The sequence below is a fragment of the Phacochoerus africanus genome, chromosome 3 (assembly GCF_016906955.1).
Source record: "Phacochoerus africanus isolate WHEZ1 chromosome 3, ROS_Pafr_v1, whole genome shotgun sequence".
Taxonomy (NCBI): Eukaryota; Metazoa; Chordata; class Mammalia; order Artiodactyla; family Suidae; genus Phacochoerus; species Phacochoerus africanus.
This window is the reverse complement of record NC_062546.1, coordinates 121,097,291-121,113,265: the sequence shown is the minus strand read 5'-3', so window position 1 is coordinate 121,113,265 and position 15,975 is coordinate 121,097,291. Positions and strand designations below refer to the sequence as shown.

Here is a 15,975-nt window from a genome sequence, read left to right as displayed (position 1 = left end):
TCAATGAGACGTGAGAAGTGAGAGTGCCCAGCTCACATAAAGCCTTATAGGAGGTTGTAGTAATATTTTATTATGTGTGTTATGGGAACCTATTGCACGATTTTAAGCAGGGAAGTGACCTGATCTGATACATGCCTTGAAAAGATCACTGTGTCCCACTGTGTTAAGGATGTACTGTAGGGCAGCAGATATGACAGTAGAGAGGCCACTTAGAAGTTTATATGCCGAAGTCTAGACAAGAGGTTGTGGAACTTGAAACCAAGCTGGTGGTACTAGGAAATAGACAGATTTGATGCGTATATTTAGAACTACAGTTCACAAATATCAGATCTGAGGGAAAGAATTCTTCAACAATAAAATGTGGATAATGGGATGCCTCATGGGGTATTATCACAAGGAACTAATGCATGTCAAGCATTTAGCATCTACTTCTTGACACACATAAGAGCTTACTAAATGCTAGCTACTTACCATTATTATTGTTATTTTCATTGTTGTCAAGAATAGGGCATGTACTTTGAGCAAAAAGAATTTTCCAGTAAAAGTTAAATTACACCTCTTATATAACTCTCAGGTTGAAAGTCTGTTATGGCTCATACTGTTTTCTTGGTAAAAATCAGAGTATTTCATTGTCTTAATTCTTAGTGACCTTTACTGGACCAGAGAGGGAAGATGGTTCATTGGTTTTCCTTTTGTACTTCATGATACTGAGCCATAAATAAATAAATGTGTGTGTATGTGTGTGTGTGCGTGTGTATAGCAACATTATTCCTTTTAGAAATTGTGACTTAGCTTTTTTTTTTTTTTAATATGTGCAAGCTTGATGGAATGGGATGCTGAAAATCTTATCTGCATTATGTGTCTGTAATGCCTTCACTTAGGGACTCTTTCTTTTTTTTTTTTTTTTTGTCTTTTCTAGGGCCATTTCCACGGCATATGGAGGCCAGGGATCGAACCTGCAACCTCATGGTTCCTAATCGGATTCGTTAACCACTGAGCCATGATGGGAATTCCAGGGACTATTTCTTAAGAGTTAGTTACTGATGAGTTACTTCATATGCTATGTAGTTCTTTGAACTGACCATAAGTATTATTTTGGGTCTTTAGACTCAAATAAACAAATAAAGTATAGGGATAATTATGACTACAATCCTTGGTTATAAAACAAAGACCTTATATAGCCATCAGGAATAATGAATTCTCTTTATATGTGAAAAATAGTACATAAGGATTTAATATTGATAGAATGGTGAATAACCAATTATAATTGATTTATACTCAATAGAACAGGTGGAGTATGTTTTGAGTAAGCTTTTTATGTATAAATTTCTAAATTACAGTACTTTAAGTTGGGGCTAATTTGTTTCATGGATAATAAAACTTCTGACTTAATATATTTTAGCACAAAATTAAATTAAAGGAGATGACTTCATAGTTGCCACATAAAATATATCTTTACTGATTTTGACTCCTCACCTCCACCTCCTTTTGTAAACATGACATGTACATATATGTTAATACAAAATTGTATTTTAGTGTGATAATTAGGAGAACAGATAAACAAAAAGAAGAAAAATTCCATAATTCTACTATTTAGTGATTTAGTCTCTTTTCCTATCCATCTATATTTCAGATATGTATATTTTTTCTCCTTTATTTTCCTTTATATAATTTTAATCTAAAAGACTGATAAATCTAAAAAACACCTGTCCATATTGTTTAATTTTCTGTAATAACTTGTTTTGTATGTATGGTTTATACCTTTTTTATTTTTTAAATTGTGATAAATACACAAATTTTAAAACTATTGAAATTTTGTAATTTTAAAGTGTGTAATTCAGTGACATTAAGTATATAATGTTCTATAGCATCCTCTTAATGCAGGATATTACATCAACGTTATATCAAAAACCATAATTTCATCATTTACTTAACAGAGTCTTTATTGTTGGGCATCTAAATTGTTTCCAGGATTTTCCATAGATGATAAACATTCTTGCTGCAAATCTTTGTTTATACATGAATACTTTTTTTAAAGATAAAATTTGAAAATCAGTATTGTTGAGTCAGAGTATATTTGTTTAAGCCTATTCAGGATAATGCTGCTTTTTTTTTCTAAAATATGGTATCAGTTTATAATCTCATTATCAGTGTGTGAGCACAATTCCATTTCACCACTTTCTTGCTGATACCAAGCATTTTTGTTTTATTTTATATTTTAGATCTAAAAGTTTTCATAAAAAGTAAACACTATTTTGCTTCAAAGTTATAATGAATATTTTTTAAAGTACCATTTGATAAATTAAAAAGTATCTTATTTTAACTTTTTTAATGCACTGATTAGGGAAATGTGGATTTGCACTCAGGCTTTACTTAGATCCATAAAGCAGGAAAATCATTAAATCTTTATGAGTAAAGAACGTGCCAAGGGCCCAGTGTAAGAGTAGAATTGTGATAGTAGAGGGAGGAAGGACATTGAAGTGAGAAAATTAAACAGGCTGTAACAGCTCTAAAGTTCTGCAGCTCTTACAAAGCAAACAGCAAGATGGGGATAGTTGTTGCATTAGCACATACCCTATACTTTTGGTTTTCCAGTTTCTAATACAGAATTACCCTCTCTTTGTCCCAAATTTTCAGCTTAATTTGAAGGATATTTTCTATGGAAATCTAATTTCGACTTTGTGAGAAATATCTGTGGTGGCATATCTTTTACTTTGAAGACTTTTTTTTAGAGCCTACTTTCCTGGAACAAGTGGATTCGTAAAGATAGTATGAAGGACAAATGTAGAAGTAAATCTTTTTTTCCCCTGTTTTCCACATAATTCTCATTTATTTAGTTTATACATGCATAAAATGAAGGAAAATATGACCCTTAACTGCTTTTCAGTTTTATTTAAGATGCTGTTTTCTAACAACATCTCGTGGTAAATAATAGCAGGGAGGTAGTGATACCTAGCTTGTAAGTTCTAATAAAATTTAAAGTAGGAAAGACTGATTCATTAATAAAAGTATTAAGCCAGTGAAAATGCTAATATTTATAGTTTTTTTTTAACCCATTGCAATGTAGCTTATAATTTCATCACCGTACTATAATGACTTTAAAATTGTCAATGGCTATTTTTTTCTTTCTCCATTGAGCTCACTAAATTCTCATCATGCTGGATTTTGCATGATGTTGTTGCCCTTTGACTTCCATTAATGTTGTGTTTTCTTGGTATTTCTTAGGGTTTGCCTAGTCTTTACACTACTTTAGATTTTTTTTTTTCTGGGCCTATTGATCCGTCCTCCCCCTTTTTCTCTGTCTGAAAATTATAATGCTTTTCACCAGAGTTCTGGTTCTGTATTTCCAAATGCCTCTTTTCCTACTTGTAATATCATTTCCTCAACTTACTAAATCTAAGCTTGAATTGTTTCACTTAACTACCCATTTCATTTAGTTTGGCTACAAGTCCCAAGAGTAGATATTATGGCATTGTCTTGGTTCTTCTTTTTCAGACATCTTGTAACCAGTCTATTACCATATATTTCTGGTATCCATATATTCTTCTCCAGTTTCTCTGTGTTGTGATTTGTCTCAGATTTGGTTGTCAATGGTATTTAAATAGCCTTTATCTCTTAAAACATGAAGATGGATTTTTTATACTTAAAATTTTGTCTTGTGAAGCATGAAGGCAAAGTGAATGCCTTGAACAGGAATCTTGTCTCACTCATTTTGTATTTCTAGCATAGTTGCCCAGCACATAATAGGTATTGAAGAAATGTTTTTTGCATGAACTGCCCAAACTAAAGGAAGAGATTTCTTAGTTCTAAGTTCTGCGAAATCAGAGAATCTATTGAATAGCAGCTTTTTTTTTTTTTAAACCTTTTTGCCATAGAACACAGTACTTCAGTTGTTTGCATCTGTCGATATTGTTAAAGGAATTCAACTGGTTCTTTTTAAAAGATTGACTTACTGTATAAAATATTTTCCCTCTTTTTAGGTTTTGGAAGGAAGGATGTTGTAGAACACTTACTACAGATGGGTGCTAATGTCCATGCTCGTGATGACGGCGGTCTCATCCCACTTCATAATGCCTGTTCTTTTGGCCATGCTGAGGTTGTGAGTCTGTTACTGTGCCAAGGAGCTGATCCAAATGCCAGGGATAACTGGAACTATACCCCTCTGCATGAAGCTGCTATTAAAGGAAAGATCGATGTATGTATTGGTAAGTATTATTTGATAATATCTAAATTATAAGATCAACCAGACAGGTATAATATTTAAAATAAAGGTGTACCTGTCTCCCTTGTAATTTATTGCAATGGAAATAATGTTCCCTCAGAATAAGTAAAGAAGGCTTTATTACTTCTTATTCTTAGGAGCAATTCTTTTCCATCAAAAGAGAAGTAGAGAGATGGAAATCTAAAGTTGGTTAAGAACAAGCTTCACAACATCAACTCTCCAAATGCAAGGGAAATGCCTACTGGTGTGGAACTAAATTTTGATGGATTACTGTTAACAAAATTAGTTAATATACAGTCTCTTTAACAGACTACAAGTTTTCCATCCTAGCACAATAAGAACCATTATAAAGTGCAAGTTCTTACTGAATTGGGTGGCATATTTGGATGTTTTAGGTTGATTCAAGGAAAGTCATCTAATACTAAGGCAAAGTCTTTTTCTTTATGTTGTTAAAATTGAACACTAGTTATTTTATTAGTGGAAAGCTTTGAGTGGTTTGAATACCATAGTTCAAGTAATATTTTCAACATGTGCCATAGTCTAGAGAAAAAGCAATTTCAAACAAAATTGAATTTTTCAACAATTTTAATTATTGTGATTATATGAAATTGTATTTAATTGGCATTTCTTTCTCTTTTATATATAAGTATATATATGTGTGTATATGTGTGTGTGTGTATATATATATATATATATATATGTATGTATGTATTAGCTTTTGCTTTATTGTATAAAATCTTTCAGTTTAAACAAGGGGAATTCCCTGATGGCTTAGTGGGTTAGGGATCCAGTGTTGTCATGCTGTGGATTTGGTTGCTACTGTGGGATGGATTCCATCCTTGGCTGCGGAACTTTAGCATGCTGTGGGTGTGGCCAAAGAAGGAAAGAAAGAAAGAAACCTAAACAAGCTTCTAGAGGACAGGCATAGTTTCTTCTGAGTATATAATCTCTTTCTTGAAACTCAACATGGTGAATATTTAGCCCATGGCAGGTTTATTTACATAATTGTTGTCATCCTGAATGACATCTATTTTGGTTTAATCAAATATTTTAATGATAAAACTCAAATAGATATGTCATTTTTAAAGATAGTAAGGTGATATCATCATTAAAATTTTCTCTCTCTTCATAGCCATCTATTCCAGCCTCAAATATATTTTTAGCTTTCCTCAAATTATTGTACTGCCTGACATAACTTCTTTATCATATTCTCTGTCATTATCCTTTGTCACTTTACCATCCATTGACATGATGACCCTTTGGATATCCTATCCTTTTTGATCTTTGACATCTTCCACTATTGGTTGATTTTCTCCAAAGTCTCTTACCAAAATAGACAAAGTCATTTCAGAAAACTAAGCCGAAAGCTTGAACTTATCACATATTCTCTGACCACTAAACCTCTTAAGTTACTTATGATAATTTAGTATGTGATAACCATTATTGAACTTGACATGCATGCTTTTGTAATCTAGGTTTTCAGCTTTCTTGCTTTCAACCTTTCTTGCTTCACCTTATCTTATCCATTGGATTTTTCTCTCATTGCTTTATAATTTTATACTGTTTTCATGTTCTTGAAATATTATCCCTTCTAGGCTTTGGTGTTCTATTTTCCTACCTGTACCTCTCTGAATTTTTCATTTTATCAGTGCTTTTAATATCTTATTGAAATTAATATTCTTCTCCTTCTCCTACTAATCCTCCTCTCAAAAGTACATAATGAAAATGTTCCATTATCTAAGTTCTGCTGAAATAAAAGACTTAGATATAGGGCTTGAGTTTTTAAGGGATTGATTCCCACAGTCTCACAGTCCCATAATCCTCAGTAGGCTTTGACACAGACTGCTTTCCTTCCAAGTTCTTACTCCTTAGAAAGATTGAAAGGGGAAGAGCACCTTGGAAACTGTAATCAAAACGTAATTGAGGATATAGCTGCTGTTAAAGTATGTAACGTAGTTATTAGAGGAAACCAAGATTGGTTGTAGACCCTTCTATACATTTAATTAGCTTTCAGGAACCTATTAGGAGGTTTATTCTCAGGTATACTGAAATCACTCAGGTATATGATAGTTTATATATCATACTTTTTGAATTTGAGTATAGTTAAAGAATTCAGAAATGTTTTTATTAGACACATTTGCACTTTGGGATGACTGGGTGAAAGAATTGGAAGGCTTGGTTTTAGGGGTTTTTTTTCCCCTCTCTTTTGCTTAAGTCTCATGGTTTTGAGTGATTAGTGTACAAAATTAACTTTTAAAAGATTTTTGCCTAGATAATGGAATGCTTGCCTGATTATTTTAAGATTAATCACATCTCTATATGTGAAGTAGAATAGCAAATATATTTGATATTTCATTCAAGATAAACACTTGAATGAAAAAGATAAAAAGATCCCTTTGGGAAATTAAAGTGTAGTATGAAAGAAAAACTTCCTCGAACCAAAAAAAATCTAATTTTTTTCCAAAGTAAAAAGTTCAGGAGATAAATTAAAGAAAGATCACATTAGTAGCTTGGAGATCACATGTGAGAAATATCCCCCAATTCAGAGCAAAATGTTAGCGTATGGAAATCATGAGGAAAAAAATAGACTCAGGAAGTCAACATTATTTTAAAACCTTACATATGATAGGAGTTTCAGAAGGGAAAAAGAAATCTGATGGCTGAGATCAGTAATAATTAAATAATAAGCAGAAGAAAACCCTACTCTTGAGATTGAGAAGGCCTTTGAGTACCATGCTGTTTTGATGAGAAAAGACACTGAGGATGATACATACAAAAGTTTTTCAGGGAGGAAGAATAAGTTGCCTTCAAAGGGAAACACAATTAGGTAAAGGACTTTCCATTTACAACGTTTGAAAGCTTGAAGGCAGTGGAATACCTTCTAAAGATGAGAGGAAGACAGGAATTGAACTATAATTCCCTTGATAAGGAGTAGTTCTTCAGCTTTTTGGGAGTAAGAAAGGCTGAATAGAGCAAGTGGCATTATTTTAGAGAAATAGTTCTCCTGCCACTTGCTTTCTCTTTCTCTATATTTTCAAATAATTCTTGGATTCATTTGTCTTACACACAGAGGCTAAAGGGGATCCTTACTGTATATCTTACTTGGGAGTCCAAAATTCAGATTGCTGCCTAAAACCTCACAATTAGAACTATTTATAAGTTGTGTTGTTGTTGTTGTTGTTTGAAAATAGTTCTGTTTTCCAGGCTCAATGGCACTTTGTCATACTAGTTGGAGTCAAAAAGACCTGGATAATAAGCAAATTACTTGTTCTCTTCCAGTTATTAAAATGGGAAGTAGTAACTGTTCTTCATGTAGTATTTAAGAGGATTAAATGAGATGATGTAAGTAAAACATCTTCATGCAATATCTGTAGTATATACTCAGTGATTGAAAACTGTTCTTGTTAATATGAAAATGACATAATTGCCTGAAATCTTTCTGTGAAGGGAGATAGACATTAACTTCTAATACTTAAACATTTTTCTTTCTTTTTTTTTTTTTTGGTTTGTGCTTTCCCTCTGCTCTTCTGAGATCATAGATGTTCTTTGAGCTACTTCTTCATGTCATTGGCTTTGGTCATAGTTTTCATTATTCCCACAGTATTGAGACAGGAAATATAAGTAGTTTAAATATAAGCAGTATGAAGACTGGTCTTTATAGTTCTGGTGAAGTCTTAACTTCTGTTCTCATTGGCCCTTTGTCCACTCAATAGTATATATCCTTTTCTTCCCCCATCACGCCTCCCCCACAACAAAATGTGAGTGGGAGCAAAATATAAACCTCAGGTGTTAAGGACCTGAGTACAATTTACCATACTTAATTTTTCCCTACCTTGGCTATTCAGGGATCACATTTCCACAAAGAGCCCTATTCTGTGAGCGAGGAGACGCTCCTGCTCTCACTTTTCAACTTGTAACAGGAACTAGAAATAAACTGATTTTGCTAAAATCCTGGAGAACTTTGTTAGTGGCCATAACCCAGACTATCCTGACTGATTACACTCTATTTATGAAATTGAATGCCTAGGTAAACAATAAAGAAATGGTTAAGTAGAATGACTTGTTTGGTTGCTGTCACAGAGAAAAATATCTTGGAGCTGATCCTAAAGTGAACCAGGGTCATAAACATAGTTTAAAATACTTTCCTACTTAATAATCAGCATGTACAATTGGTACGTGCATAGTGATGAAGTAAATTAAACTTGTTATAATCAAAATATGTTTACTTTCCAGTACAGCTGGAGGGCCAGGTGACAGTCTCTTAAACTGAATCAGATAAGATATCCACTGGAGCATACTTCAAATCATTTGCTGTCTTGTTACTTGTGCCTATGGTATTCTGCTTAAATCTTACTTGGTTCTTCTTGCCTGATCCTATTGTTAGTTCTCTGTGATGGGGAACTGACAATAATCATCTCATTTATTCTTATAGTCTCATCACCTATCACTGGTATCTAATTGTATACTCAGGAAATATGTATGGAATGACAGAACAATTCACAAGAAGAGGGCTTGGTTCTCTGTGGAGTTTTTGCATTTGTCTGTTAATGTGGATAAGGAAGTTGAGTAATTTTAGGTGATATTTTGAGATTCTTTTAAAGTAATGTGAATTTGCCATCTGTCAGAAACTCATAGTTATGTACAGATATAAAACCCATTTAATAGTCATATAAATTATGTTTAGATAATCTATTTGTCAAATTGTTATTGTTCTTCATTAAGGGTGGGTTGTTGAATATTGATTCTGAACATGCATTGGCTTCTGGTTATAATGGATTTTCTATAAGGAATGAGCACAGATTTTTTGTTATTACTTGTAGATTAAACACCTGTCATGAACTGAAGAGATAGGGAGGGAGAAGAAAGAAAAAGGTGATGTTGATACATTTACCAAAAATGACTGTGGTTAGATGATACACAGTACAGTGTTTTCCCTTGAGACAGCTCATAGTGCTTAACCAAATAATTTCACTAATATTTATATCCTCTGCATGAAGCAGACGATTCACATTACCTACTGTTTTACTAGTGAATAAAGGAGAAAGCTTTTGTTTTTATGTATTTGCTATCTGGAATGCTGTATTTACTTTCTTTGCTCAAATTCTATTTAAAATTACCTGATCTACACACTCATGTTTTTCTTCAGATTGTATGTCTTTTTCCTTTACTAACTTACTTGACCACTTCTGTAACTTTGGGGGTTTTGTCCTAACAGTAATATCAGAAGTAATAGATGTTCATTTAAAAAATCAGCACACTGATAACAACTAATACATCTCATTTTCTATACATTTAGATTTATTCTGTCCAGTATGGTAACCAAATGGAAATCAGTTAAAATGTAACATTTAAAATTTAGTTCCTCAGTTACACCAGCCACATTTCAAGTGCTTAATAACCATATCTGGCTACTGGTTCCTGTATCAGAGTGTGAGGATATTGAAATTTCCATCATCGTGGAAAGATCTATTGGATAGTGCTGTTAGATTCAGGACATGTAGTCTTAGTCTTAGTCCTTTTTACATAAAAATGAGATCATTCCATGCATACTGTTTTTTTTTTTCACCTTGTGTTAGGAACATATTTCATTATCAGTGAATGTTTTTAATCTAATCTCATTTTTAAAGACTGTCAAGAATTATATAGAAATAAGCATTCTTTAAATCAGTCCCCTACATTAGGCCACTTAGAATATTTCTGATTTTTTAAATGTTGTTTTATAAACAGTATAATAGAGAACATCATTTTCATTAATTGTATATGAAAACTCTAATTAGGGTAAACTACTTGAAAGCTAGAGCTTCTCAGTAAGAACCAAAGGAATCGTAGCTGCTAGAGAACTCAACTAGGGCTCTTGACTTTGTCACATTATCTATCCATATGTCACCCCTAAATGTGCTAGGTTAAGGAAAATCATTTCCCACACTTTCCTTACTCTTTGCAAAAATTCATTCAAAATTCATCGAAACCTTGAGAATTTGATTCACTTGCTTTTGTTTCATTATTCTCTCTCTCCCTTTTCCTGCCAGAATACCTCCCTTAAGCATTTTTAACATCAGTTTTTCATATAAAAGCTAAATTGGGATCTTTTAAACAAGTCTCAGTATAGCATTTTCATAAAAAGTAAGAATTGGCAAATTCCATATTTGTATGCTTAAAAAGGAGAAGAGGCAAAAATGATAGTAATTTTTCACTTCTGAAATAATCCCTGCTGACACTGAGCACCATTATCTTGATGACTTGCCCACTTATGTTCAGCTGCATTCCAGAAAGTTAGAGTGTTTATGCATTTACCTGATAAGTTTGGGACTACTCTAGTAGGCTTTCTGGTTAGTGGTGGTAAATATATATGTTTATATAGAGAGTTTGGTATTTGTTCATTGAATTTTGTTAAAATTCCCAGAATGAGTGCCTTCATTCTCCTGAGCATTTAGGAAATATATCAAAGATGCTTAAATTAGGGACAAAATGTCAAGCAATAAGAACAAATGAACCAAAAAAAAAAAACCTCATACATTTTTATAAGTGATATAATACTTGGCTTATTACTCAAGATGATTAAAGAAATGAATTGTATATTTGCATTTACTTTTAGATTAAATACGATCATTCAAAAACAATCTGTGGATTTCAGTGAGATGCATATGGCTTAAGTTTGGGGTGGTATTTGGGGCAGATGGTTGATTGGAGCCAGTCATGGTTATCGTGCTATCTGAAACATGTGCATATTAAAACTGTGTCCTTACTTGGTACAATTCCCTAATATTTGAGATTTGAGAGGAGGATCTAGATTGGAGATAAAGATTTATGGAGTCCTTCTCACTCCTCATTCTCAGCTGACCAAACAGTTGTTAAGTATAATAATTACAATTTCAGGCTTTAAAACAAAGCTATGTACACTTGTTGTTTTAGTTCTTAAATTATTTAAATCTATCAATTCTCTTTTTTAAATGGGGTGGTTGTTAGACTTTTCATCTATAAACAGAAGCCAGGATTAAGAATGTAAACCTTACTGTGAGTTGTTTCATATTCTACCCTCAGGTGTGACAGTACAAATAAGACATTAAGAAATCCCATAGTCAGTTCCCGTCGTGGCTCAGTGGAAAGGAACCCGACTAGTATCTGTGAGGACGTGGGTTCAATCCCTAGCCTTGCTCAGAGGGTTAAGGATCCAGCACTGCCCTGAGCTGTGCTGTGGTGTAGGTCACAGATGTGGCTCGGATCCCAAGTTGCTATGGTGTAGGCCGGCAGCTACAACGCAGATTTGACCCCTAGCCTGGGAATTTCCATATGCCATGAGTGCATCCCTAAAAAAACAAAGGAAGAAATCCCATAGTGTGTCTAAATCTCTGTTTGTTTTGTGTCAAGCCTGACATTTTCTATATTTACTGTGATACACATAGTCATGGTTAGAGATGACAGGGCATATATTTTATTTTGCCTTTAAGGGGCACAATTTTGAGTGTTGATCTTTTGAAAGAATCTGCTTGAGCATGAAAATGGAGGGAACAAAAGCAGGAAATATTCTAGTGGGTCTCCTAAAATGGAACCTTAGCTGTCTTGGGTGTTCTTAGAGTCGAGGTTGCATGCTTTCTCACAAGGGGATCATTTGATGGAATTAAGAAGAGAACATTGATCATTAGAAGAAAGTATTTAGGACAAATGTATGGATGTGCCTTTAAGAAATCACATAAAGGAAAGAAAGCTGGAGTTATAGTTCTGTTGTGATCTTGGCTTATACTTGTGTAGAATGATAAGGTAGAAATTAAATGCGTGGCTTTAGAATTAAGTATGAATTCTACTTTATCATAAATAATTTAGTTGCTTTGAGCCTCAATTTCTTATTTATAAGGTGGGCATCAGACCTGCTACATCAGGTTGTTATGGGAAATTAAATGAAATAAGAAAGCGGATAGAGCCTTAGTAAGTGCTTGTTTCCTTCCACTCTCTTTTCCCTTGGGTAGCAACAAAAAGGTGTTCTCAGAGGTCATTTTTGTATTCCTACACTCAGTAAAAACTTAATGACGGATATGCAGCTCTTTGTTACCGTTGATGTGAATTAGATTACATCCTTTGTTTCATATTCATTGTAACTTTGTAAACTAAAATTATGGCTTGATAAGGCATGGAACTTTTTTAAAAATTGTAGTTTAGGTCTTGCAGAAACATTGCAAATAGGATAATGGAAAATCATTGTAACTTAAACATTTTAACCACAAATATTTCAATAGCAGGAGGATGAATTTCTAGTAGTTTGCTGTGACTGAGTCAAAAGTATATGAAATCTTGACACATGTGAAGAGGTGTGAACAATGATCATTTTTTAAAGGCGCATTAATTGTGAGTAAATAGTTCTTCAATCTGCTAAATGGCATCATAATTGATATTTCTGAAAATTACAATCCAACACCCAAGAATGAGAGAAGGGAAAGAGCAAAAGCAGAATTCTGTTAAAAGAAAAAGGCTAAGGTGGGATGTGAGAAATGTGATTGAATATTGTCCTTAAGAATATCACTAATAGGAGAGTTCCTGATGTGACTCAGTGCTAACGAACCCGACTAGTATCCATGAGGATGTGGGTTCAATCCCTGGCCTCGCTCAGTGGGCTAAGGATCCTGCATTACCATGAGCTGTGGCATAGGTCACAGACACGGCTCAGATCTGCTGTGGCTGTGGCTGTGGCTGGCAGCTATGGTTCCAGTTTGACACCTAGCCTGGGAACTTCCACATGCCACAGATGTGGTCCTAAAAAGCAACAACAACAACAAAAAAAAACACCCACAAGAATATCACTAATAGGATGATTTCTCAAATCCAATAGGAAACAAACTACGTTTAAAAAAATAATTGGATATATTCCCAAAGAATGAAAAACTTAAGAGTTGTGTTCTTTATCTCCTTCAGATGGAAAGTCAACAGCGTATTGAAGTTCCAGTCATTTGAATCAATTCTCAGAGACATAGGAAAATAACAGAAGTGATATAATTTTTTAAGAAACTAAAGTTCAAAGCAGAATCAATATTATGGTACTGGTTCAATCCTGTGCTCCTTGTGGAAAATGTTTTTAAATGTGTGACTTTAAACCTTTTATCTAATAACACTAAAACTGAATTGGTCTTAATATTTTATGCTAATGAGGAATTTGCCTGGAAATATTAGTAAATCCTTAAGGCCTTACTCGGCTCTTAATTTAGAGATGATTCAGAAAGGCAGGTGACACTTCTCTCTAAGAGACACATTGGAAAGCACTTTTTGCTTGTGTTTGCTGTCGCTAGAATGTAAACATTCTGTCATCCTGTTATAAGCTTAGGTGGTCAACTGATGTTATCTGCTTTATCCCTTACTAGAACTTTATTTAGCTGAGTCTAGTCAAGTATTTGAAAAAGTTATCTTCCCTTAAGTAAAAGGAAACAAACAAACAAAAAATAATTGACTAGGCATAAACAAATTCATTGTTTCTAGGGCTGATACCAGTTTGCCTTTATTTTAATCTAACTAATATTTTTTAGCACTCTCTGTGCACGTGATTTTATTTTTGAAAGGCAGATGTAAAGATTGCTTAAAGTGTTTGTTGAGTCCTTTTTATGTGCCAAGAAACAAGCTAGATTTATATATATTGTCTCAATTATAACAGCACCCTTGGAGGAAGGTAGTATTTTATGAGAGAAGAGATTGAGATTGACAGAGGTGAAGTCACTTGCCTAAGGCCTGACAATTGTTAAATAGAAGTAATTTTAAACCTGGGTTTGTCTGATTCCTGGACAGGAATTTCTTTTAGACTTGATTCTCAAGGATTCCCAGGTAGAAAGAGATATTTTTTTAATAATCATTCTTGTATTTATTACACTGCCCACTTTTTCTTAGAATAAGTTATGGTTTGTGTAAGTCAGTAATGCTGATTCCACAAATGTGTTGTGGCCTGCCTTAACAACTTATTGCAAAAAAGATATAATTGAATTGGATATAAAAATCTGCTGTATACACATTATATAGAATAATCTCTTACCTGTGTTACTCCAGATGTAATGGGCCTTTTCAAATAGTCTTGATTTTCTCTATTTTTAGAAAAACTTGATAATAGGAGCAAAACTTAATTGAAGGATTCTTTTATTGTTATAATATTTCATGCCACTGTTTGATCATAAAGAACAACTCTGTGTAAATTTAATAAAGGATTTAATATATTTTCTGATATCTTTTAAAAATTCTTATATGCACATGTGTACTATATGCAAATCACTACTCCAGGAGCTCCTCAAATATTTATTTGTTTTGTCTTCCTTATAACCCCATGAGTAGGTACTATTATTATCTCCTGATTTACAGATGAAGAAATCAGTGTGGAGAGGTGACATCACTTCCTGGGGGTCCCAGAACTAGGATGGGGCAGAACTGGGATTCTAACCCATACAATCTGGTTCCAGAGGACCAACTCTTTACTATGGTGTTTTGCCATTAGTAAGTGCAGCAGACTTAGTAGAGACTTTGATTTTTTGAACTTAAGAAATAGGTATTCTTATTTTGTCCTGATGACACATGTGGAAAAAAGTTATAAATGGGTATCTATCTAATGAAGTACATTGAGGCAGATAGTTCATTGAGGTGAAATTAAGTAATGCATCACAAGTACGCTGGTCCCAGGTGTTGACAGAATTCTGAATGCTTGGTAACACATGGAGTTTTGTACAAATAGAAAATTATCTCTTGACTGTTTTACTTAAGACTTATTTCTGCAGTCTCAACATTATCACAGATTCTAAATTAATGTATTTGTTTTATATTGGTATTGTTTATTTAGTGCTACTTAATGTTATTTGGTTGATAAGAAGAACTGCCCAATTTTTATTTCTCCATTGGTTACAAATTAATTACTTTAAACAGCAGCTTTAAGAGAAGTAGGTATTTTGGTGAACATACTTAAATAGCATGCATAAAGATCATTTTTGAGGAGAAATATCTCTCTCATTATAAAAATAATATATATTTGTAATAAACATTAAAACACTGTAGAAATGTATAAAATAGAGACACATTTTATGAACTTATTAATTTACTGTGTATAACTAGCTATATAATAACTTAAATTTAAGATCTGTTATTGCTGTCGATGGCCATTGAGATCTGCCCAGGTTCTCTAGAATTAATGTCTCTTTCCCCATCACCATTGTTATTATTGCCTCTTCCTCCTTCTCTGGCCAATCTTTTGAAGTTCAGAACCAGATATTGAGACAAGCTGGACAAAATTCTCATTAGTGAGGGTTTGGAGTAAGATTCAGATAACCTAGGTACATGTTTCTATCTGAGGGTGATGGCAGTAGAGCTTGGAGACAGGGAAATTTTTGGACACATTTCTGCCCTTGCTTTTTGTTTTCTTTTTTTTGTTTTGTTTTGTTTTGTTTTGTTTTGGCTTTTTAGGGCCACGCTCGTGGCATATGGAGGTTCCCAGGGTAGGGAGCTAGAGCTGCTGGCATGTGCCACAGCCACAGCAACGCCAGATCTGAGCAGCATCTGCAACCTATACCACAGCTCACAGCAATGTCAGATCCTTAACCCATTGAGTGAGGCCAGGGATCAATCCTGCAACCTCATGGTTCCTAGTCAGATTCGTTTCCACTGAGCCACAACAGGAACTCCTCTGCCCTTGCTTTTGATGAAGTACCTCTGTTCTTTAATAAATTTTTGCGTTGTTTAAGCTGAAGTAGTTTTTTCTCCCTCATAATTTTAAAAACTCTCTAGTTGATACAGTTGTTACT

General features: G+C 33.7%; 1 protein-coding gene across 3 annotated transcripts in view; it reads left to right on the top strand.

Moving 5' to 3' along the window:
* TNKS (tankyrase) overlaps positions 1 to 15,975 on the top strand; it is a 170,317-nt gene that overhangs the window by 17,255 nt on the left and 137,087 nt on the right. For all 3 annotated transcript variants that reach the window (XR_007133998.1, XR_007133999.1, XM_047772555.1), the window contains exon 2: positions 3,981 to 4,205. Coding sequence is in view for 1 of the 3 variants with exons in the window: in XM_047772555.1 (XP_047628511.1) it covers positions 3,981 to 4,205 (225 nt within the window). In the remaining 2 variants the exon portion in view is untranslated. The remainder of the gene's footprint in view (positions 1 to 3,980; positions 4,206 to 15,975) is intronic.